At 40.7% G+C, this 23,140-nt stretch overlaps 1 protein-coding gene across 4 annotated transcripts in view; it reads left to right on the top strand.

Annotated features, from left to right (window-relative positions):
* Window positions 1-23,140, top strand: part of slc4a11 (solute carrier family 4 member 11) — a 146,262-nt gene that overhangs the window by 91,177 nt on the left and 31,945 nt on the right. For all 4 annotated transcript variants that reach the window (XM_028565928.1, XM_028565930.1, XM_028565931.1 and 1 more), the window contains exons 5-8: window positions 5,033-5,261; window positions 15,744-15,825; window positions 16,378-16,501; window positions 22,640-22,849. In XM_028565928.1, coding sequence (XP_028421729.1) covers window positions 5,033-5,261; window positions 15,744-15,825; window positions 16,378-16,501; window positions 22,640-22,849 — 645 coding nt within the window. The remainder of the gene's footprint in view (window positions 1-5,032; window positions 5,262-15,743; window positions 15,826-16,377; window positions 16,502-22,639; window positions 22,850-23,140) is intronic.

Genomic DNA, 23,140 nt, shown 5'->3' with positions numbered 1-23,140 from the left:
AATTCCAACAATTACAGTAATTCCCTCACAAGCAAGCAGTGCGACAGTGGCGAGGAAAAACTCCCTCTTGGAAAGAAACCTTGGACAGACCCAGGCTCTTGGTAGGCGGTGTCTGACGGGCCGGTTGGGGGTGTGATGAACAGTGGCAGTAATAGTCACATTAATAATGGAACAGTGACTGGATGTAGCGGGAAGCTGCAGGGTTCAGCAGGAAGCAGCATGACATTGCAGGGCACCGCTGAGCTCAGCAGGGAGTGCAGCTGGACCACGGCAACAGCTGGAACCAGGATCTTGGTGCCAACGTTCTCCAAGGAAATACGCTGGGGGAAAAAACATAAGGACTCCGGGGAGTAAACTCCCCAGAAGCTAGGATTAGTAACAAGCATTTCTGGGACGGGATACACACAAATAGTAATAGTAATAGTAATAGAAAGGGAGAGGAGAGAGCAGCTCAGTGTGTCAAAGGAAGGAAGGAAGTCCCCCGGCAGTCTAGAACTATAACAGCGTAACTATAACAGCGTAACTAAGAGAGACAGGTCATAAGGAGAGGTAGCTTTTTTGGGCTTAGAACTCTCCCCCTGCCGGATCGGGCTTGGCTGGCCTGCCTCCCTCTACTTTGTTATGTATTATTAATCTAACAATTATGAAGAGAAGCAGGTGGGCCAGTTAGGTGAACACTGCAACTCCTCACTCCCTAACTATAAGCTTTATCAAATAGAAGAGTTTTAAGTTAAGTTCTTGAAAGCGATTACAGTTTCTGCCCCCCGAACCCAGATCGGGAGCTGGTTCCATAGGAGAGGAGCCTGATAACTGAAGGCTCTGGCTCCCATTCTACTTTTAGAGACTCTAGGTACCACCAGTAACTCTGCATTCTGGGAGCGCAGTGCTCTAGTGGGGCAATAGGGTATTAGGAGCTCTTCTAGATATGATGGTGCTAGACCATTTAGAGCTTTGTAGGTCAAGAGAAGGATTTTAAACTCAATCCTGGATTCAACAGGAAGCCAGTGCAGAGAAGCTAATACAGGAGAAATATGATCTCTTTTCTTCTTGTGAGAACACGCGCTGCAGCATTCTGGATCAGCTGGAGAGTCTTAAGGGACTTATTTGAGCAACCTGACAATAGGGAATTACAATAGTCCAGCCTGGACGTAACAAATGCATGGACTAGTTTTTCAGCGTCGTTTTGAGACAGGATATTCCTAATTTTGGCAATGTTACGAAGATGAAAAAAGGCTGTTCTTGAGGTTTGTTTTAGATTGGCATTAAAGGATATATCCGGATCAAAAATAACTCTTTTAATAACTCTCTAATTTCTGACAGTAGTGCTGGAGGCCAGGGCAATACCATCCAGAGCAGCTATGTCTTTAGATAATGAGGTTCTGAGGTGTTTAGGTCCCAGTACAATAACTTCAGTTTTGTTAGGGTTTAACATCAGAAAATTATAGGTCATCCAGGATTTTATATTTTTAATGCATGCTTGAAATTTAGCTAGCTGACTGGTTTTGTCTGGTTTGATTGACAAGTATAATTGGGTGTCATCCGCATAACAGTGAAAGTTAATTGAGTGTTTCCTAATAATATTGCCTAGAGGAAGCATATATAAGGAGAATAGAATTGGTCCAAGCACTGAGCCTTGAGGAACCCCATGGCTAACTTTAGCGTACTTGGAGGATTTATCATTAACATTAACAAATTGAGATCGATCAGAGAAATAGGACTTAAACCAGCTTAGAGCAATTCCTTTAATGCCAACCAAGTTTTCCAATATCTCTAACAGGATTGAATGGTCAATAGTGTCAAATGCAGCACTAAGATCTAGTAAAACAAGAATGGAGACAAGTCCTTTGTCTGCAGCAGTTATCTCTGATGGAGGTAGAATTGATTTAGTGGGAGCACTGAATGAAAGACGAGAAACAATATTTTTGTAAATGATGTAGTCCTTCTTTGTAGTCAGTAACTAGCTAGGCTTAATTACATCTAGAGATGTTCTAATCAAGATTTATTTTTATTTTGAGTCATGAGTATCGTCCGATACGGAGTCCCAGTCTACTACATGTTTTCCTACAGCACATACTGTAATAGCCCACAGCTCCATAGTGCACAGTGGAAGCACACTGAGGTTTGTAAAACCAATCCAATGTATGTAAGGTATGCTTGACAACTGAGTAGCTCTGCTGTCATTATGAATATTTTGTGTGAAACTGCTGTCTGCTGATGTTTATCTTTTCATGCATCTTGACTGTTTGCTCCCTTATATGGTTCCATCTTAGGAGCTGATTCTTGTTTTAGCACAGGCAATGTCACAGTGATGATACCTTTACAACTGCTGCTGTATCCAGACTGATGTAAAGCAGAGGACCAGTCTTAACAAATACGATCAATTAAAATGTACCTAAATCATGCTGAAATTAGGGATGCACAGACACGATACTTATATCTGATATTGGGCCAATACTGAACCAAATAGCTCGATCAGGTATCTGTGACAATGGGGCAGATTTTTTTCAATTCTATGTTTATATTGTGTTTTTATCGCACTCCAACCAAGCTTCCTATTGTACATCTGAAGAAAAAAAAAAAAAAAAAGATGACACAGCGTAGCAGGTAGCATGCAGCTAAAGACACAAGGTAACGTTGGCTAAGCGGTAGCCTGCAGCTGCACTTTTTCAGACACCATGATCACTGCCAGAGACGGACATGACAGAGAAACAACACAACTGTTAAATCCTCCTGCTTCCCTGAAGTCACCGGTGCAGCAACATTTTACCTTCCCCTGTGAGTTATGCACCTTCCTGGTGTGTACAGTGCTCCTTAAAAAGTTATGGTGCGTTCAGGTGCCCCTCTTAAACTCATGGTGTATTTAGGTGCACCTTGTAATGACATGTAGCTTATTAATTAAAGACAGGTATCTGAGGAGACTAAGACCTGGCATAGAGACCAAATAGTGTCAGAGGAATGAAGGAGATTACCATATTAACATATCTGACACTCAAGCCATACTAAGTTGAGTGGTTGAAAAACCAATAGCAGTATTTTAAAGTCTGCTCTCAGTGACAGGACTTTAGGTGTAATATCTGAATTTCAGAGCTTTTTTGGGTCCACCAGACAAGAGCAAATTACAGTAATCAAGCCAGCTGGTGATGAAGGCATGCAGACGTCTTTTTAGAGACTGCCCCCGAAAGAGAGAGTTATACTGTGGGAATATTCCTAAAATGATAAGACAATTTTAGTCTAATGTGTGGATCGAAATTGAAATTGGACTCAAAAACTCCAAACTCACAACTAAGATGATGCTTCTCGCTGTCTGAGCCTTTGCAGAAATACCATGTCTTGTACATCCATTAGAAAGCATTCTGTGAAATTTGTGATTTAAACTAGTTAACACTATATGTTTTCCAGTAGAACATGTAAAGGCTGAACAATGCAAGTGAGCATGAAAGCCTGACTGAAATTAGTAGATGGTGTGTAGTGTTCAGTGATACTATATACCTGCTCTAATATATTAGTATTGTCTAAGTAGATCACATTCAGAGACATCATACAAATCATTTAGTTTAATTCCAGCAACCTTGCAGAGTAATTTCCTTTAAAATTAGGAGCAATATTAATTGTTTTCTGTCTCCTGCACTGGAGATAGATCCTCAACTCCACAGTTCAAGGGGTTTAAAGCAGCACCCAGCGGGCATTAGTTTAAACTGATGACCAGGGCTGTCAAGAGTTGGACGTCATCAGTACAAGCCTGTCAGAGATTTCAGTTTGCTGCGCCTTGTTCCTGCAAACAGCTTGTCTGTATTACACATTTTCTGTTTGTTTGCTTCTATCCTTCTGTTTTTCTTTAAATGAATTTCCCATGGTCACAGCCTCCCAATGCCTTTCCCAATGCTGTACCCAGCATACAGTATGGATGGACCGCAACACCAGACATTTTGCAAGGTGCCTATGACTAGAAATAAATCTTAAAAAATGTCAAATTATTTTGTAATTTACACCTTTTGAATCACTTGACCCGAAGCAAAACAGAACCCAAAACCTGACAGATGTACCGTACAAACAAATCAAATGTATCTATAGAGCTCTATACACAAATATCTCCAAGGGCTCTAGACATGGACTCTGCTCAGTGCTTGTTTCATTTTAAAAAGAACAGCAGGGAATTCGCTCATCTTCAGAATTTCTGTCAATCTCACAATCAATGATAACAAAGACTAGAGGGTGTCTGGGCTCTCAATCGAGCTGTGGTCTTCTCTCTGTCCATCCGTCTGTCTCTTAGGTGATTCTCAGACACCGCTGGTCCAGGTTTGATAAGCTTACGTGGGGTGAAGCATTAAAAAAAAGACACTATTTGGCTCAGAGTGGTGTTGTGGGTGGATACTTAAAGGTCGAAACTTTAGGGCAATTTCACACTTGTGGCGTAGGCTTAATCTTTGAGTTGTTTAATTAAAGGTTTGGTGATATAAATGTCTTTTTCTGTACCCATGTGGTACCCGTGGATCTTAGGAATCAGTTTCACTCAACCTGCTGTACCATATGAAATAGGCTAAAGTCTTGAACTTTCATCGGTGATTCTGGTAGCCTTGTTCCAGACATCTGATTCTACGCCCACTTCTCTGATTTGTTCAATGATTTAGGCTTGATTTAATCTGCCAGAAATCCATCCAATGGTCTGACAGCCAGCTCTTGGATTAAATGAATCCGGTATCGGGACCCCCTCAAATGACTATTGGCTAATACTGACCAACAGGCAAATTGTTGTAGTCCTAATTTCCCAAATGCAAGATCAGAGACATTACTGCCATATAAAAGCCTCAGCATGTTGGGGATAGTACAATATTTCAGCTTAGAAATACATATGAGACTTAATAGAGCAAACCAAAGATATTATGCCTTAGGTCCAATTCTGCAGAAACTAAGGTAGATTCATTTTGACAATGTGCAATGCAATTCTTTTAAAATTACACTGATTGGCATAATCAGCACAGGAATCTCAAATAAACCTATTTCAGACTTTGAAAGGATTCCATCTTTTCCACAGTATGTGAAGCTGATGAACTTTGAGGAGGAGATCCGAGCCCACCGGGACCTGGATGGCTTCCTGGCGCGGGCCACTATCCTGCTGGATGAGACCGCTGCCTCCCTGGATGATGTCCTGAAGAGAATGCTTCACCACGTGGGCCAGGACAGCAATGCATCTGAGCCCAGCTGCAACTTCGAAGAGGTGATGAGCATGCTTTTCACAGATGCGGGAGCGCAGGAGGTCAACGGTAAGCAATGGATCTGTTCGACTTGCATGTTTAAACCAGCAAGTGTGTGGAAATACAATCACAGACGCACAAAACACAATAAGACCGAGAACTCGTACCACAATCACACCAAGACCCCATTACATCTGACAGCTGACCTAAAAAAACTCTGACGTCTGCACAGGTCAACCCCTAGCTGAAGAATAGCTTCACCTCAGGCTCAGGAGCACAATTGTCACATAGACTTGAGAATGGTTCAATAAGCCTTTAAGACCCAAAGGAGAGTTTGGCATGTTTGAATTCGTCCATTTGCCTTGTGACTTTTTCAAGCGGACACAAATAGAGTTCCATGTGTGTTTTGTTGGCAACCATTGACATGTGCAGACGTCAAACATTTCCCAGGAGCACTGTCAAGCTGTTATCTTACTAATAATTTCTTTTTAATTGACCAGGGCCCCGGAGAACAACACAACTGATAATCAAAACTAACACAATCATGTGTCCCTTCCACTAATGTTACTGTAGTTCAATATTTTTCAGATAATTGAAAAAAGTTTTTGAGATGTTGTGGTTTATTCGTTTCACCATGGTACCATTTAGAGCAGGTTGCTAATTTTCTTGTTTACAAATGGTTAAGTCAGTTAAAAATTTCAGGCAAAGAAAAGGATTTTCAGAATGCAAAATCCGGTGATTTTTGCCAACGGCTAACATGATATTAATTTTAACTGAAATAGTTTTGCTTGCACATTTATGCATATATATTTATGCTTTTTATTTGGACTTCAAAAGCTGAGGTTTATTGTATCTAAAAGTGTGTAAGATTTGCTTAAAGTTGTATGCACACCTCACTCTCTTCTAATGCATAAATTCATTTCTGAAGTGTCGTATAGTGTCTCCAGGTTTGGTGCCTTTTTGTCGGCCCACAGGTCCCTGTCACATTTAGCCCAGTCCCTTCAGCACAGGTCCTTTAGGCTGAGTAGCAAAGCCCCTTGGTTAAGGCGAATCTCCTCAGCCCATTAGAGCAGGAGAAATCCGCCCTCTTACATAACCGTATAAAGCCATTGTTGAAGCCTCGCTCTCTTCTGCAAGCTGTTCTGAACACGGCGTCACAAAAGTAATTGTTTGTCAAATCTGACTTTGCATTCTTTTAGGTTCATGTCACTAAGAAATAAAATTTAAAATATTTAAAAAAAAATCAGCGCATCAATTTGGCCTGGTTGTTAAATTTTTACTGAAGGTTTAAAGGTGCTGTTAAGATGCAGAAAAAAAAAGCATGATAGGGGTTTTCTTCCCACTATAAGAGCATGTGGCGGTAATAGTATTGTAAGGGCTGCCTGTCATATACTCTGCCTGCAGTGTTTTTTCTTGTCTGGCTGGGCTGGTGTCCGCAGTTGTTGATTGTTAGTCAGAGGTAGGTGGTGTGTGACGCTCACCCTGCACCGCCGCCTCTGACAAGATCCGCGAGGTGATAATTGACTTCTGTCATCGATCACTCACTTAGCTTTTCAAATGGCTCTCTGAGACTCTCAAGCTGTGGTGGCTGTGGCTACTTGACTGTTTTTCACCCAGAATACCCCACTCAGACGCAAAAGAAGACACTTTTATTTCTTTTTTTTCTCTCTCTGTGGCTGCCATCTTAACAAGAAAAGGCTTCAAGCGCATGTCTGGGCTGCCTGGAAATGTTTTGAAAATCAATTTGAGCATTCAGGGGTTTCACTGAATTTTGAAGTTTAATAAAGCAACATAGAAAAATAAAGGAAAAACATGTAGATCAGTGATACTTTATTATAAAAATCTACAGCCATACATAGAGTGATAGTTATAGTTGGTTGACAAAACTAATATCTGCACATACTGTATCAAAATATAGCACTTTTAAAGAAAACACCAGCACAACAAAATACTGTTGCTTCTTTTTTTTTCTTTTTTTATGTAGATTGAAATATTAGCATGTACTCTGCTGCTATGCAAGCAGTCAGTAGCCAAGTGTGCATCCCTATCAAAGTTAAAGCTAAAGATTATCCCAAACAATATATAGTCTTGATTTTCTTTTGTTATGTGCAGCAAAAAGTGCTGTTTTAAACCAGTTGAAACTCGAGTCATCACTCTGGGGAAATGCGTTAGCTGCAGCAGAAGGTTCTGGAGAAAAGTAGATGAGAATAAGTTGATAATTAGTTGCACACAGAGGATGATGTAACAATTCCACAAATAAGGACGACAATTTGAAACATGCAAATGAGCAACGCTACTGGGCTGTAGCTATTAAATAATATCTACACTCGGTTATGTAACCTACATACATATTTACAGAATGAGCAGAAAATATACTAATGGATACGAGGAAATTCGATTTGACATTTATATATGTATTCGCATCACAAAAGAGGTCTGTTTTTCAGTCAGAATGTGGATTTTGGTTACCTATGAGCCCTTAGATTTTAATTTGGTATTGTTAATTATTTAATAAGGATTTATACACCACTCCTCATTTTGAAATCATTTTGCAATGAATTCCCTTCACTTCAGAGTAACGTGTCAGATCCCTGAATTCAAATCATGAACATTCACACGTGAAACACTCATGTCAGTGCTCGGCTGGGGGAGAGAACAAAGGCTCTTCCCGGGGGAATACATTCATATTGCACGTAAGTATGTTATCAACGTGACATATCTCTTCAGGTATTAATTTCTGCCATATCTACGTTCACTCTGCCACAGCTGGGTGAGGGACCAGCTCATTTGGAGCGTAATACTGTACAGCTGTGAGATAAAGAGAACGGGGCGAGATTATAACCGGCACAGAAAGAACAGAGAATTACAGAAATGAAAAAGATGAAAAGCCCACAGAGATAATTAGTCCTGCTAGAACTTGTACAGAGAAGCCAACTTGTGCTGGTTTTTTGTTTTGTTTTTTTTGGTTCACTTTTGTCTCGGGATTCGGTGATGGAACACATTACACCCATTGTGCAGAGGGATAACGAAACAGCATGGCTGAATATGCAATGCATAGATAATATGACTTCAGCCACTTCTACAAACCTGCCTCTATTAATTAAAAATAATACTTTATCCTTTAAGATACTCCACACATTTAAACCAATAAATGATCATAGGACGCTGAAGATGATGACGGTGCTTACAACCGTGATGAGCGGCTGCCACAGAATGACTAATTTTGAGTAATGATGCATTTTATAATTGCATTTTCCGCGCTTCCTCTGTGATCCTGTTTGCAGCTACAGTGCTCAGCGCTATATGCGCTTCTGATTGTGTGCCCTATTTGTGATGACTGTACCATCATTTCTCCCTAAATAGCTGTCACCTTTGATCGATCCTGCCCGCTCTCCACTTTGCCTCGATTAGCATAATCCTCCTGTGTTATATATACTTTTCGCCAGCTCAAATTTCAGATTTTTTTTTTTTTTTTTTTTTTTTTTTTTTTACAGCTGCAAAGGTGAGCATGGGACTTCTTTTTTAAGACTAGGTGCTCATATATTTTCAAAACGGTCTTAAGAAAACGTATAACTGCAATAATTTACACAGCTATTTCTAAAGTGTGTGAGTTTGGTGACCCTCAGGCCCTTGATATCTCATGCAACTTGTTTAATGAATCAAAAAATAAATGAGCATCTGTTAAAGCAGGAGTGTTATTTGTATATGTATTTGTATATTTTTCTGTAAATAGGTGCTTGAATCAACCGACTTTGCCTTCTGTGTTGTAATATATCTTTTCCAGGCCTGCGGCATGGCTTTTCTCTATGAAAATCTCTCTGTATGTAACGCTCTGCGCGAGTGATCAGAATACTAAATTGAAACCATTAATTCAAGCTCTTTACCACATGAGAAATGGTGGCCATACATGTCATTTTTCTCATCTTTGATGTCTTCATTGACGTCGTTTCTCAGCACTTGCTGAACAAATAACTGTTATCGGTGATAAAATCCAATTTTTGGTAATAGCCTGTATACGGTAATCAAGATAAGATCTCTCTGCGCCCAACAAAGACGAGACATTGAGGGATTTTCTCTGGAAAATGATATTTAATATGCATGAGGTAAAGGAGGGCCGGAAATGAAGCGTCTGTTCAGCGGAGATATTTATGTACGTGCCTGTTAACCAGAAAGTGTGTGTGTGTGTGTGTGTGTGTGTGCGCGTGTGTGTGAGCGTAAAATCAAAGATACTGGTCGCCCATTGATCTGAAAAGATGACTGAACTGACTCTCTGGTTTCTCCTCTTGGTTTTTCTCCCTCCTTCTCCCCATGCAGACAAATCTCAAAGTTTCGTTTTCTTTGATGACGGTAAGCTGTGCTAATTTGATGAAAATGTCAGCCGCCATGAGGCTGCAATCAGTGGTTTGCTTCTGTACCAATCACCATCAGTGTGCCGTTTGTGTTCCACTCCACACTTGGGACTGGGTCGATCCATTGAGTCATCAAATGATTACAGAAACCAGCAATCCCTCCCGTGTCACAGATATCGATGCCTCTCCAGCTGCCACTCAAATCAACGCCCTCTCCATCCCGCGGACTCATTGTCCGATAACCTTAGAAGTTCTTTCTCCCGTAAAGAAGAAAAGCTGCTGGTTCTGTGTGAATTCTTTGAGTTTAAAGTAACAAAATGATTTGGCAACAGAGTTAGTCCTTGGCATGTTCTGGAGATTTATGATTTGTTTTTTGAACTGGTTATATAATTAGAATTAAGCTTTTCATATGTGCAGCACTTGACTGTGATATTGTATCCATGTAGGCCGTCGGTGTATTTACCATTAATGTAATTTGCTGTTATGCAAGCGCATACAAGATTAGAATTTACAACCTTTCTCGATAACAAGGTTTCACCATTGACCCAGTCCTAGTGGCCCTCTCATTGCTATGTGACATCATACGTATTTGTGCTGCATGGTGATTGGCTATGATGGATATCTACAGTGTTTCATCTGCCACTGCTGTATGAATCCTTACTGTGTTTTAATGACCTTCTGTGTGCCCTCCACAATCCACACTTTGAAGGAAACCAATCATTTGTGTGTGTGTGTGTGTGTGTGTGTGTGTGTGTGTGTGTGTGTGTGTGTGTGTGTGTGTGTGTGTGTGTGTGTGTGTTGGCAGGTCTACCGATGGTTGAGATCACAGTTAATCTTTAAGGCAGCATAAGATGAGAAGGCTTTATTGAGGTCACTTCTGAGCATAATGAATGAGCATGTATCTCTGTAGAGTTTCTGTTGCTGATGTTTGACTGGCACATCAGCCAAAAGAACTATTAACATCAGTTTTTTGACTGCTAGCATGTTTATTGATTCGTCTCTCTTATTTGTGACATACTGGATTACAGAAATTGCCATCTGTTCCCTCCCTCCCCCCCAACCCAATCATGTGAATAATGCAGTTAAAGAATTCCCCAAGAATCCAGAAAGATCAAAGGGGCCAATACAGCCATCCAGTCTTGCCGTCCTCATATTTTTTCATCACTTTTCCATTGAAGTTTGTCACATTTGATATGCTGCGTATGTGATATGCTGCGTATGAGCATCTGTGATATATATATATTTTTTTTTTTTTTTTGTCTTCTTTTCTGTGTATGGAAACTGCATACCAAAAGCTGACGAAACGGTGCCGAAACCTTTGCATAACTGACAAGCATCAAATGTGCATGTCTTAATTAGTCTCCCACTTGATCACATCAGCAACCCTTTCTCACACACTCTTAACACCCAGTAAGGTTTGTTCACCTCAGCGGGTGATGTATTCACAATGTCCCACACGTGATCATGGACATGTACAAAGCAGGTTGGGGTGGTGGAGGGAGCAATGTTGGCATGAGGATATCAGCCAAGTAAAAACAAAATCGCACCAGTTTGAGCTCTCCATTTTTATTTTTTTTAATGAGGACCGAGTTCAATCTGACTGAACTTTTGGCTTGCAAACTCGTAAGGCTCTGTCCACTCCCACCTCGTCAAAAACAGCAGCTTGGTCATTGGCCCTGCGTGTCACACTACGACGCTTCACTTACCCCTCCAGCATTAGTTTTGCATGTGCAGGGCTCCCCTAGTGGCAGTAGTATTCATAACGGGAGTAAAGAAAGAGGTCCACTTAGGGAGGAGCAACATGGCATCATGACTTTGCGTAAACATACACGCCACTTTCCTAAATCCAAATGGTGTGTTATCTGTACGCATTTTGAGCTATCCATGTATATGTCTGCGCTGTATACAGTGGATGTAAACATACACACCACGTGGCGTCGCCACGAAAACAACGACAAAAACTAGACGGTGAACAACGTCACACGCTTAGGAAAACAATAAACGGTTGGGTTTAGGAAAGAAACAATTGGGGAAGGCGTAAAATAAATGATAAAAAAATGGTTGAAAAACACAGCACGCGGGACGCTATCCCCGCTCTCCTGGGTGAAAGTCCTGTGTTTTACCCATCTGCCACCCCAACCAACAAACCAACCTCCTCCATACTACTCGCTACGCTGAAAATTCACATGTAATGTAGGTCAATGGCGGCTGAATGGCGTTGATAAACACGCAAAAAAGCGATTATGCATCTTGATAACACGGCAAAATGGCATACGAATTAGAGTGTCAAACATACGACACTTTATGAGATCAGTCGGGGGTCGGGTGGATGTACGTGTCAAAGAAACAAAGAGATTGCTGTTCGTGTCCTGTGTGATACTAAAAGTCAACGCTGACTTTTTTGGATTAAAGCAAAAGGAACTGAACTTGCGTCTTGACATAACGCACTTAACCCACATCACATAGGTAACGTAATTATTTTAACCCAAACCACAGTCTTTTCCTAAACTAACCAAGTAGTTTAGTTTGAGTTTCTCTGAGCTCAACTCAAATCTTAAGTTACATACACCAAGTTTGGAAGCAAATCATGATCCAGTATGCAACTTTCACAAGAGAGCTGTGGATACTTGAAACCTCCAGTGCACATACACTGATGATGGAGACATCTTGTGTCCAGTAGTTAAACTATTGAAATGAATATTAAAATATTCATAGATTGTGTGTTTTGAGGGAGAAGCGGTAGAAACCTAACATGTCTGTAGGGGATCTTTTAATAAATGCACACCAAAATAATATAAGCAGCAGAGAAAAGGGGGCACTTCTTGGGTATAGTGAGTGACAGATTTATGACAATATGTACTGTATGTATGTTATGTTTGATTAGAAGCTGTATTATGTACAGCTTTGTGGACTGCTGTTGTTTGCCCACAAGCTGTGCTAGCTCACGTAGTTTATGTATCCAACCGTAGAATGTATATAAAATCAAACAACACGTCCCCACTTCTTCCCGCTATACAAAAGTGAAACTAAAATATCCAGTACGATACGTCCTGTAATTTTGGAGCATGAGTCTGTGCAGTATTGATTGAGTGGTGGAGCCACGACAGTCATGACGTTTCACCTCGTTTTTATGGCAACAAATAACTAATAAAAAACAAACTTATCAGAGAAACGAACACTTGAACCAACATCTGTGAGAGCAGAACTACCTAAAATGACAGAAACCATCTTTAGGGAAAAAATTATTTGACGTGTATTTTGGGGGTGCAGCCAGCCACCAGGCGGCTATCCAGATGTTTTGGCTCCACTTACAGTATAAGTGAAGCCAAAACCTTTGGATCGCCTGTGTAAGTCTTATACAGCCTATGCATCTACCCATGTGTACATCTCTACCCACACTACTCCCTGTCCCTTCTGCTTTTTGACACACCGCGCAAGTACATTTTGGTAGAAATCCGATCTGACCACTTCTTCACAGTGGGGAGTGTCAGGTTAGTCAGCTGGTAGCCAAACTGACACCATTTAGCTAATGCAAGGGCAACTTTAGTCCTCTTCCTCTGCCTCGACTAAAGCAAAGCTTCATTATGGCAAATAGATGCAAAACCACGTTCAATAATCTTGATAAATTATGTATTATAAACACTTCACACACAAAATGAAATAATCCTTTTTTTCTGAGTTTTAATTACAGTTTGTTAGGAATCATTCAATTACAGAATTTAGTAAAGTAACAACACATTATCATATCATCCTATCTTATGAATCTATTTGGATTTGTTTTATATATATGTTTAAGAAGTACACAGAGAACCCCCTATGCATGGAAAGTAAAGGATGCAAAATACATTAGTCACAAAATCAGAAAGTGCTGCTGCCATGAATTCACAACTCTAGACCTTTTACAATTCAGTAATCATTCTGTCGAAGCTTCCCACGTTTAGTAATGGCGACATTCGACTCTGAACACGGACGGTATTCATTGCTCTGGCTGTTGAACTACTCCCAACACTGAAGCAATCGCTCTCACTTAGAAAAGACATTTTGTCTCTAAAAAAAGAAATATGGAGGTGGTGATAATACGAAGGCTAGCAGTGAGCAATTAGCTTCTCTTGGATGGTCGGACATTGGTCATCTCGTCAGTTGGTATGGAAGACCACAGATACCCCTGAACATCGTCTACCTCCTCCGTCTTCCATGAAACATCGGTCTTCTTTCCCCCCCTCTCTTTATCTTTTAATTTTCTTTTGTTCTGTTTGCATGTCTCTCTCTTTCCATCTCTCCCCTCCTCTCCTCCCTGACGTCAATGAGAGATTGGCTGGTTTGTGATTATTACATGGCTGTCAGGCTTACTGCTATTAATTGAATTGAATCCCAGTCCATCTCCTTTACTTCTCTGTCCCTTCCCTCCCTCTCACTCTTCTTTTCATCTAGTCCCACTCTCATTTCCCTTCTTGTTTGTCACTTTTGTTTTTTGTATTATTTTTTTTTTTCATTCCCTTGGTCCTTCTTTGCCCCTGTTTCTGCTTGCATTTTCCCCCTCTCTCGGTTTCCCTCTCTGCATGTCTCCTCCCATTCCCTCTCTTCCTGTCCCTCTCCTTTCTTTTATTTTTCTCTTTCGGTCTCCCCCTGATTCTTCTTTTCCTCCCACCTCTCTGAATCTCTCCCCACCCCAAATGTCAGCTTTTTTCCCTCCTCTTTCTCTACAAGCTTCTTTTCATCCTTTCTTCTACTCTTCCTCTTTCTACATGCTCTCTCTTATTTCTCTCTCCCTGGTCTGTTCCCCCCTCTCTCTCTCTCTGATTCTCCCATCCTGGCTCTCTCACTCCTTGAGCACTGTGATACTGTTGTCATGGTGACGCCCATCATATTCTGGCATGAATGGAGGATACCTTATTGATGAGACGCGGCATGGCAGCGAGAGAGAAAGGGGGAGAGTGATGGAGAGAGAGACAAAAACCGACGGAAAAAAAAGGAGAAACCACTGGCAGAGAAAATCCGAGTGATATGGAAATGATTGTCCCCGCTGCTCACGATACAAAACATTTCCACCCTGTAGTATGCTCAGTACTGATGAGTGGTAGAGAACATTGCAAGCTGAAGCACGCAGAATCTTATCCAGTGGTTAGGGGTAGTCGGGGCTGCTGAAGAATATCCCCCAAAACACTATTATTCATCACTCTCAGCGTGAGAAGTCGGAAAGGGAGATTCCTCTTATTAGGAAGCAGCGAGCCGCTTTCAGCGGTGTCCCTAGTTGCCCATGTTTAATGATTTGCACCGTGTAAACATGGCAGCATAATGAATTGTGTTTAGTTTTTTAAATCTGTGAACATAAGCGTTGATGTTTTCTGGGGTCGGGTGGACACCGTCATTAGTTTATCGTGGTGTGGTGTTTGCACACAGTAGATTCCAGTCTACAGCAGAAGGCAAGCTCGTTAGACACTTCTGATGTAGACATCATATTGAGAGGCTTGGCGCAGCAGATCAAGGCTCTAGACCTCTGTTAAACGTTTTAGGCATTTTGGCTGACACCATTAGGCTGGTTAAAGAAATCAGACCCAGGTTTTAATTTAAACACATCAATATTTCAGATTGAAACTACACGTAGGGCTGGGCAATAATTCAATATGATAATTTATTGTCTTTCGGTGCAATCACATCGTGATTAAATCACATATCGAGATATCATGATATACAATTATGTTGTCGAAATTGATAATAACAAGCACATACTAAGTCAATTTTCTCAGAAAATCTGTTGTAAAACATTTTGAGGGAATATCATTTGAAGAATTGCAGATTTGTTTTAACATCACATTATTTTTGTGCATGCATGTAAACCTAGTCAGTATATTTTTTTTTTTCAGAATTTCTTTTCTTCTCTATAATTTCACTTGAAACTGTTTACCACATTATTGATAAGTTATCTAAAATCTCATCCTAAAATCATTTTGTGAAACCACCAATTGTCCACCCTACAATATCATCGATGTATTATGACAAGAAAATCGTGAGATCAGATTTTCTCCTTATCGCCCAGCCCTAACTACACGTTTCAGGATTGTTGCAGTCGGCTGCCGTGGGTTGCTGGTGCTAGGAGGAGTTCAACGCTGTGTGGCGGGAAAATGAGAGCATGTGAGGATCAAACTGGATTTGAGGTCGATTTCAGCTAACTTGTGTTTGACCTCTGACCTTTCCCCTGCAGTGCACCTACTGTCAGAGACCATCCAGGGAGTGACAGCCACCGCTACCGGGATCCAGTACCAGCAGTCCTGGCTCTGCATCCTGTAAGCTGTAATGTTTTTGTGCATGCGTGTCGGCGCGAGTTGACGCAATTAATCAATTGTTCAAGTGTTTGATCAACCAAATAATGATAATAATTTTGTTAATTGATTGTTTGTATTCATTTATCAAGCCAAAATACCCAAAAAATACAGCTTCTCAAATGCAATTATATTATATAAAAGAATTATCTTCTTTAGTTTAAGTCAAATTTAATATTTTGGGGTGTGAGACTGTTGCTTGGACAAAACAAGCAATCTGAAGTAGTATGAAGTAGTATCTTTATAAAAATGCTATTTAAAAAATATTTTTTGTTTTAAAATGCACTTTATCCCAACTGATAGAACTATATGAATTGTGTGGGAGTGCCTTTGTGTGGGAGTGCCTTTGCCATACATTTGTGTATGTGCACATGCATTTAGGTGTGTGTGTGAGTGAGATACGGTCTACCTGTTGCTGCAGAAAGAGAGGTTAATCTATGAAAACAAAGGGCGCTGGCGGTGAGGTGAAGCATCGACATTTGTTAAAACCTTCCTCCTTCTCCCTCTCCACTCCAGCTGCAACGTGAAGCATCTCCAGAGGCGTCATGTGTGCATCTCCCGTCTGGAGAGGCCGCAAAACTGGGGGGAGAACTGCTGCGAGGTCCGCTATGTCATCCTGATCCTGGCTCCACTCAAAATGGTAACTGCTGCCCCCAGAGGGAGCAAATCTTACCTGGGATTTATCTGACTTTGGTGGATTACGGAGGCTTTTTTTTTTTTTTTTTTTTTGCCACTTGTTTGTTACATTTGTTCATATTTCATTCATGTTATGTATGTTTTCTTCTATTCTTTATATTATGTACTGAATTTGTGCTGTGTTGTTGCTGACTGAAGTTGCAACTACGACTCGTCTAACTAAAATATTCCTCTTTATTCATTTGTTAATTCCTTCAGTTAATCACTGATAATGTGCTGTGAAGAGATTTTTCTTATCATTTCCACTGTCATTCTTTCCTCTCATCTTTGTTAGCTGTAGGGCTATGGGTATTAGTAAAGTCCAACTCGCCATATGCTCAATGTAAGCATTTTGCTGCCATAGCACAACTAATTCATCATTTACATACCCTCCTGCTCTGCTTTCAGCTACTTTCTTTAAAAGGAAATGTATATTTAGTTCAACAGTTGCAGCTCTTTTTCAGATTTTTTCAAATTAGTCTGCTTATGCAAATTCAGTCAGCCGCCTGTCCTGAGTCCAATTAAGTTTAGATTTCTTAAAGGCAAGCTCAGTTCTGACTGAAACTATTGAATGAATAAGGATCACCATTTTCTGCTTTTGCCCAGATTAGTTTGACTGATTTTTTTTTTTAACAGGGTTTTATGTCTCTGTGCTTCCAAAGACCTGCTGTGTTTCTTGCTGCAAGAAAATACTAATTACCACGTGTTAAAAACAAGGCCCTGTTGTGACGATGACAGCTGAGACAATGTTTTCTGTAATTTAAAGTAAAAGGACAAGTGGGGAGAAAACACAAACGAGCTACTGATTATGTGGCACAGTAATTAAAGTAACAAGAAATCATTAAACAATTAAACCACAGAATGTCTGGGCTGCAAATGGTAGTTTTAAAATAACATTTCTAATTAGATTTTTGTATTATTATTTTGTATTATTTTTTGTTTTTATTTAAAAAACCACCTCCGGCATAATTTTTCAAAAGAGTGGCCAGCTTTAAAGGAAATATTCTTAAGGGTTTTTTTCTCATTTGAGTATGGATTTTAATTTTTAACGGGATAGCTCGGATATTTTGAAGCGTGGTTGCATGAGGTACTTCTCCATACTCAGTGTATGAGCTACAGCGGATGGCAGTCGGCACAACCCCATGTTTTAGAAGCAGGCAGGAGTACTGACACGGAAACTAAGCAATGTCCTGCTGTGGAAAGGGTCAGCAGCTAAACACATTTTAGACATCTAAATGTATGCTATATTTACAATATTTTCACCGCTTAACCTTGCTGTCAGTATCGTGGGAATTGTCGGCAAGCACTCAAACAAACCTAAAATAATGCACAAAAACACTGATGGATTGAAAATTAAAGTTATTATTAGTGTACAATAATAACAGAAAGACAAACCTCAGGAGGAGAAAGTTAGTTTTCTCAAGTGAAGTCATGTGCTTCAAGATAGTGTTAATTTTGTCACCTATTTTTAATTTAGGCTTAGTCTAGTGCCAAAAAGTTTTGTTAGTCAAGTTTTAGTTGACTAAAAGTCTCATCATTTTAGTCTAGTTTTAGTCAAAAGAGAACTCAAGGTATCTTAGTCAAGTTTTAGTCGACTAAAAGACTCGCCATTTTAGTCAAGTTTTAGTCAAAACATTTGTCTTTTTTTAAATAAATTATTTCTGATAACCATTTCAGTCAAATAGTTATAAAAATAAATAAATTATATAAAGTTATATAAATATTGAGCCTCTTCCTTATTTCACCAGTAAACGACAAAAACAACCACTGCATGGGAAAATGATATTTTACAATAAAATAAATGCAGCACGAAACTGGCGAGGCGTATTTCAAGTGAACGCAACATATGTGTTGTTTTTCAGACAACGGCAGCTGCAGACTGTCGTACGTCTCAGTGTTGGAATCCTACACAGTGAAATAGAGACAAACATTTACACCGTTTAGCGGTCAGCATTGTAACCGTGTTTACTCCAACTGCTAGCTAACGGTAGGCTAACGTTACCTGCTGCCAAGTGTAGTGTTAACTAGCTAACGGTATGCTAACTTTACCTGCTGCCAAGTGTAGTGTTAACTAGCTAACGGTATGCTAACTTTACCTGCTGCCAAGTGTAGTGTTAACTAGCTAACGGTATGCTAACTTTACCTGCTGCCATGTGTAGTGTTAACTAGTTAACGGTATGCTAACTTTACCTGCTGCCAAGTGTAGTGTTAACTAGCTAACGGTATGCTAACTTTACCTGCTGCCAAGTGTAGTGTTAACTAGTTAACGGTATGCTAACGTTACCTGCTGCCAAGTGTAGTGTTAACTAGCACCCCATGCAGCGATGTTTTGGTTGACTCTAACGTCCAATTAGGAGCATAAGAGAGAAGCGCAGGCATTTAAGTGTCACCAAAATCTGCGTTGCTATTCGGTCCGGTAGATAACGGTCATTAGGGCACCTGTCGGTGCCGTAGCACCGGGTCTGGTAACAGCTGAATATTCTATCTCATGATGAAAAAGTAGAGACAATTGTAGACAAAAATGAAGAGAGATTTTATCTTAGTTTTTATTTTATGCAAAACATTTTAGTCTCGTCTTTTTTTCGTCAACAATAATGCATGCTAATTTAGTCTTAGTCAGCGTTTGTGGACATTGGCGCAGTCTCGTCATCGTCTCGTCTTAGTCATGGAAAAAAAGGTCGTTGACGAACATATTTAGTCTCGTCTCGTCTGACGAAATTAACACTACTTCAAGACCTGATTGGCTTAAGAAAGCATTGGCTGATGCGGCATCTGACTTCTCACTATAGATGCAAGTAGTGTCAACAAAGAATATCATCCCCTTTAATCACAAGTTGAATAAATGAAAAAAATGTTCAATGAAGGTTTGATTTCATGTCAGACTTCCCTTTTCGATGGGGGAACTGAAGCCATTATATACATCTCTGCTCTCTTCAAAGCCACCGGACTCCTTTGACAAAAACAGTCATTTTAGCTCGCAGAACACGGGAGTTGCTGCTCTACTGCTGCCTCGATCGGTTAGTTTGTTTGTGTTATTGTGTGAATTTTTTTGAAGGGTTAGTTCGGATTCATTAAAGTCAAACAATAACAAACTAACCTATCGAGTCAGCAGCAGACCAACAACTTCAGTGTTCTGCGAGTTAAATTTACTCTTTTGATCAACTGAGTCTGGTGGCTTTGAACGACTTTAGTTCCCTGTCAGAGAGGCCTGTCTAATGGCAAGCTAAAGCGGTGAAAATACTGTATTCTAAATACAGCAGACACTTAAACTGATATTCTTTTTTTTTGGGTGGGCCTTTTTTAGGTGGCTACATTTTGCTGGGGACCCATCCACAGCAGTACATTGCCTAACTTATGTTTCAGTACTCCTGCCTGCTTCTCCAGACTGGTTCCGGCTGCCATCTAATCTGTCATCAATACACTGACTATGGATAAGTACCATGTAGAACCCCACTTCAAAAAACCTGAATCTATCTTGTCTCTTTAAAGTCATTTACAATCAATTTGTCTTGCTTTTTATATTTTAATTCACTACAATACTGCAAGTGCTACTGATATTGCTGTTAAGCTGCCAACTGCCTGTTGAACTGAATTTAATCCATAGCCCTCACAGTGTTTTGTGTGGGCACGAGTGTCCTGTTGGCTGAACCTTTCGGGTCACTGTTGTGTGCAGCAGGGCTGTTTTCTTCAGCTCTGAAGAGCTTTCTGTATCCGATGGAGAGTGCCACATGTCCTGTAATACCCTTCTCTCCCATCAAAACATGAACTCTTTCTACTTCCCATCAAACCACTCAACCCTCCTGTCCTCCGCTGCTTGGTCCTGAGCTTTCAACACACACACATACATGCACCGACACACTTCACTCTCCCGTCTCAGAGGGCACTGATTGTTGCCTCTCTTCCGATGGAAACCTCCAATCCTTAACCCCCTCTCTGCTGGAAAAAAAGGGATTTCTTCATGCCAGGGGGTTGGAGTGACCCTGGCAATCAGCAGTGCCTCAGCTACATTATTTTTTCTGTTTGTTTGGTTTCTAAATCTTTTTTCCCATGAGCCCTGCTTTGTGTTTGTGCATCTTTCTCCGATGCTTCAATCGCCCTCCTTGCCAGTCCTACAGGTAGCAATCACAACCACTAATGGCATTTTCAGAGACATTAATCAAAGTCCCAAGTAAACTTAAAGCACTGTTATGTCTCAATTATCCCTGATGGCAACTGGTTCTACAAGAAAAAATCTTTGAAGGGGCATGATGATAATGGTAATAGAAATTCCTTTAGTTGACAAATGTATGTAATCTAGTGTGTGTACAGGTGGACCATTTCCATCACGCTCCATTTAAAGAGCTTCACAGCATTTGTGGCTTTTTTTCCTCCTCCTTTTCTTTACCCAGCATGAATGAGCTGAACAGACATGACCTTTCTTAAAAAATGCTCTGTTTCTCATTTACTCAGTAAAACGCATACCTGAAAGCGCAGAGCCACACATGCATGTGCTGTTGCCCTGAAAGATACTCCTCAAGCTCCTTTGCTAGTCAGACAAGCTGCCCACAGAGTTACTCACTGTGTCTCTTTTTTACACAATCATTATTCCAGTCCAGTAGTTGCCTTCGAACCAAAAGGATGAATTCTACCGAATATGTTGTTCCCTTGATGTTTCCTTTAGGGCCAGCGGCAGGTCAAAATTCTCAAAACTCAACATTGAATAGACAAAAGAATTTATGGTTCCCAGTAGATGTATTTCAATGACTTTGGTGATCCTCTAGTGGCACCATGGGGTTGACATTTTCTGTTTTGAGTGAAATGTCTCGACAGCTATGTGATGGATTGTCATGAAATTTAGTTCAGACATTCATTTTCCCCTCGGGATGAATTCTTCTCACTCTGATCATCTCCTGACTTTTCATCTAGCGCCATCATCAGGTCAAATTTTTTTTTATTTGTCTTGTGGCTTTCAAAATTAAGCGATAATAACGAGTTCTGTGATTTGGGCCTCGGGCCGCTCCGTAGGAAATCAGAAAGCAGTGCAGCAGTAACAATGTGGATGGCTAACGTTAGCAGAAACAAAGCTCCTTGAGCAGAAGTGGGTAAAGAAAAGGGTCTTTGGAAAGGCATGTTGAGTTTCAAAGCCCTTCCAGATGGTTCTCTCCACAAGACTGAAGTTATTTGCATGTAATGTTACTGTAGATGTGACTGAGTTACTGCCAGAGTACGTCCAGTGTCCCAACACCACTTGCTGAGAACCCGAGGCCCACCACGCTGGATAATATGTTAATGTGCCCATCTGTTGTTGCTTGATGGGCTTGAGTTTGCCACCTTATGCTTTCAGCGGATTTTCTGAACATACAGTACCTTTTCAGGGTTATTCTGGAGAATATTCTAGACAGTATTCGTCATTGTTTTGGATTGTTGCAATAATAATAAACATTTGCATAAAGCAAGCAGATTTGTTCACTCCCATGTTGAGAGCATTAAAACATTAAAAAATATCCCTTTTAAAGTTCATTTTGAACAGAAATAAAATGTGGGATTAATTTGCAATTAATTGCCAGTTAATTATAGACAATCATGTGACAGCCATAATTTGTCCACATGCAGAAGTTTGCATTTATGTCAAATTGTCAATGCACACAGCCTCTCAAACCTATATTCTGACTGGAGGTACTTTACGCCGACAGAGCCTTCAGATAAATCAAGATCCAGGATTCTCTCAGCTCTGGTTAACATTCAGTTACCACTGTGAGAAAGCTTAAAGGCTTTAGTTACTCTGTTTGCTGCATCTGCTGCCGTACACACTGAGCCCGGCTATGTTTGTACCATCACCACCTGGCTTACAAGGCTTTGCTGGCACACTATCCCAGAGCCTCCCAGGACATTATTACCATGACACAAACACAACTCCAAATGAATGCTAATGTTGCTCTGTGTCCGCCTGATGCGTAAAAATGAACCGTTTGCTGAAGTTTGCCATATCCATAAGGTGATAATATGTCAGTGTTGTTATGACAGCTTGTTTCCACTGGTTTAACACAGGTGTAACAAAAACAAAACAACCTTGATTCTTGCATTCTTTTAATGCACAACCACTTCACCAAACGCTCTCCCACAGAAAAGCACCAAGACAGCGATGGAGCTGGGCAGGACGTTCGCCACCCTCTTCTCTGACATCTCCTTCAGGCAGAAGCTGCTGGAGACCAAGACGCAGGAGGAGTTTAAGGAGGCGTTGGTGTTACAGAGGCACCAGCTGACGGCAACCAACCAGCTGCCCACCGCTCTGGGGAAGGAGGAGACCGACCCCCGCAGTCACAAGCCCCTCAAGGTGGGCAGCAGGGTGTGTGTGTGTGTGTGTGTGTGTGTGTGTGTGTGTGTGTGTGTGTGTGTGTGTGTGTGTGTGTGTGTGTGTGTGTGTGTGTGTGTGTGTGTGTAATCCAGTGTGTACAACCTTTTAGGCAGTTAGACACATTTCCACACATTTTGAAGCAGCATGTATTCATATGATGGCATTGTGAGTCATTCCCAGGGCTATGAGGTGAGGCTTGTGATTGGTTAGCACTCACTAATTTTCCTCTCCATGTTAGACTGGAGGAGGTATTTTCCCCAAATGCTTCTC

Source organism: Perca flavescens, chromosome 20, assembly GCF_004354835.1.
Source record: "Perca flavescens isolate YP-PL-M2 chromosome 20, PFLA_1.0, whole genome shotgun sequence".
Lineage (NCBI taxonomy): Eukaryota > Metazoa > Chordata > Actinopteri > Perciformes > Percidae > Perca > Perca flavescens.
This window is presented reverse-complemented; position numbering and strand designations above follow the sequence as displayed.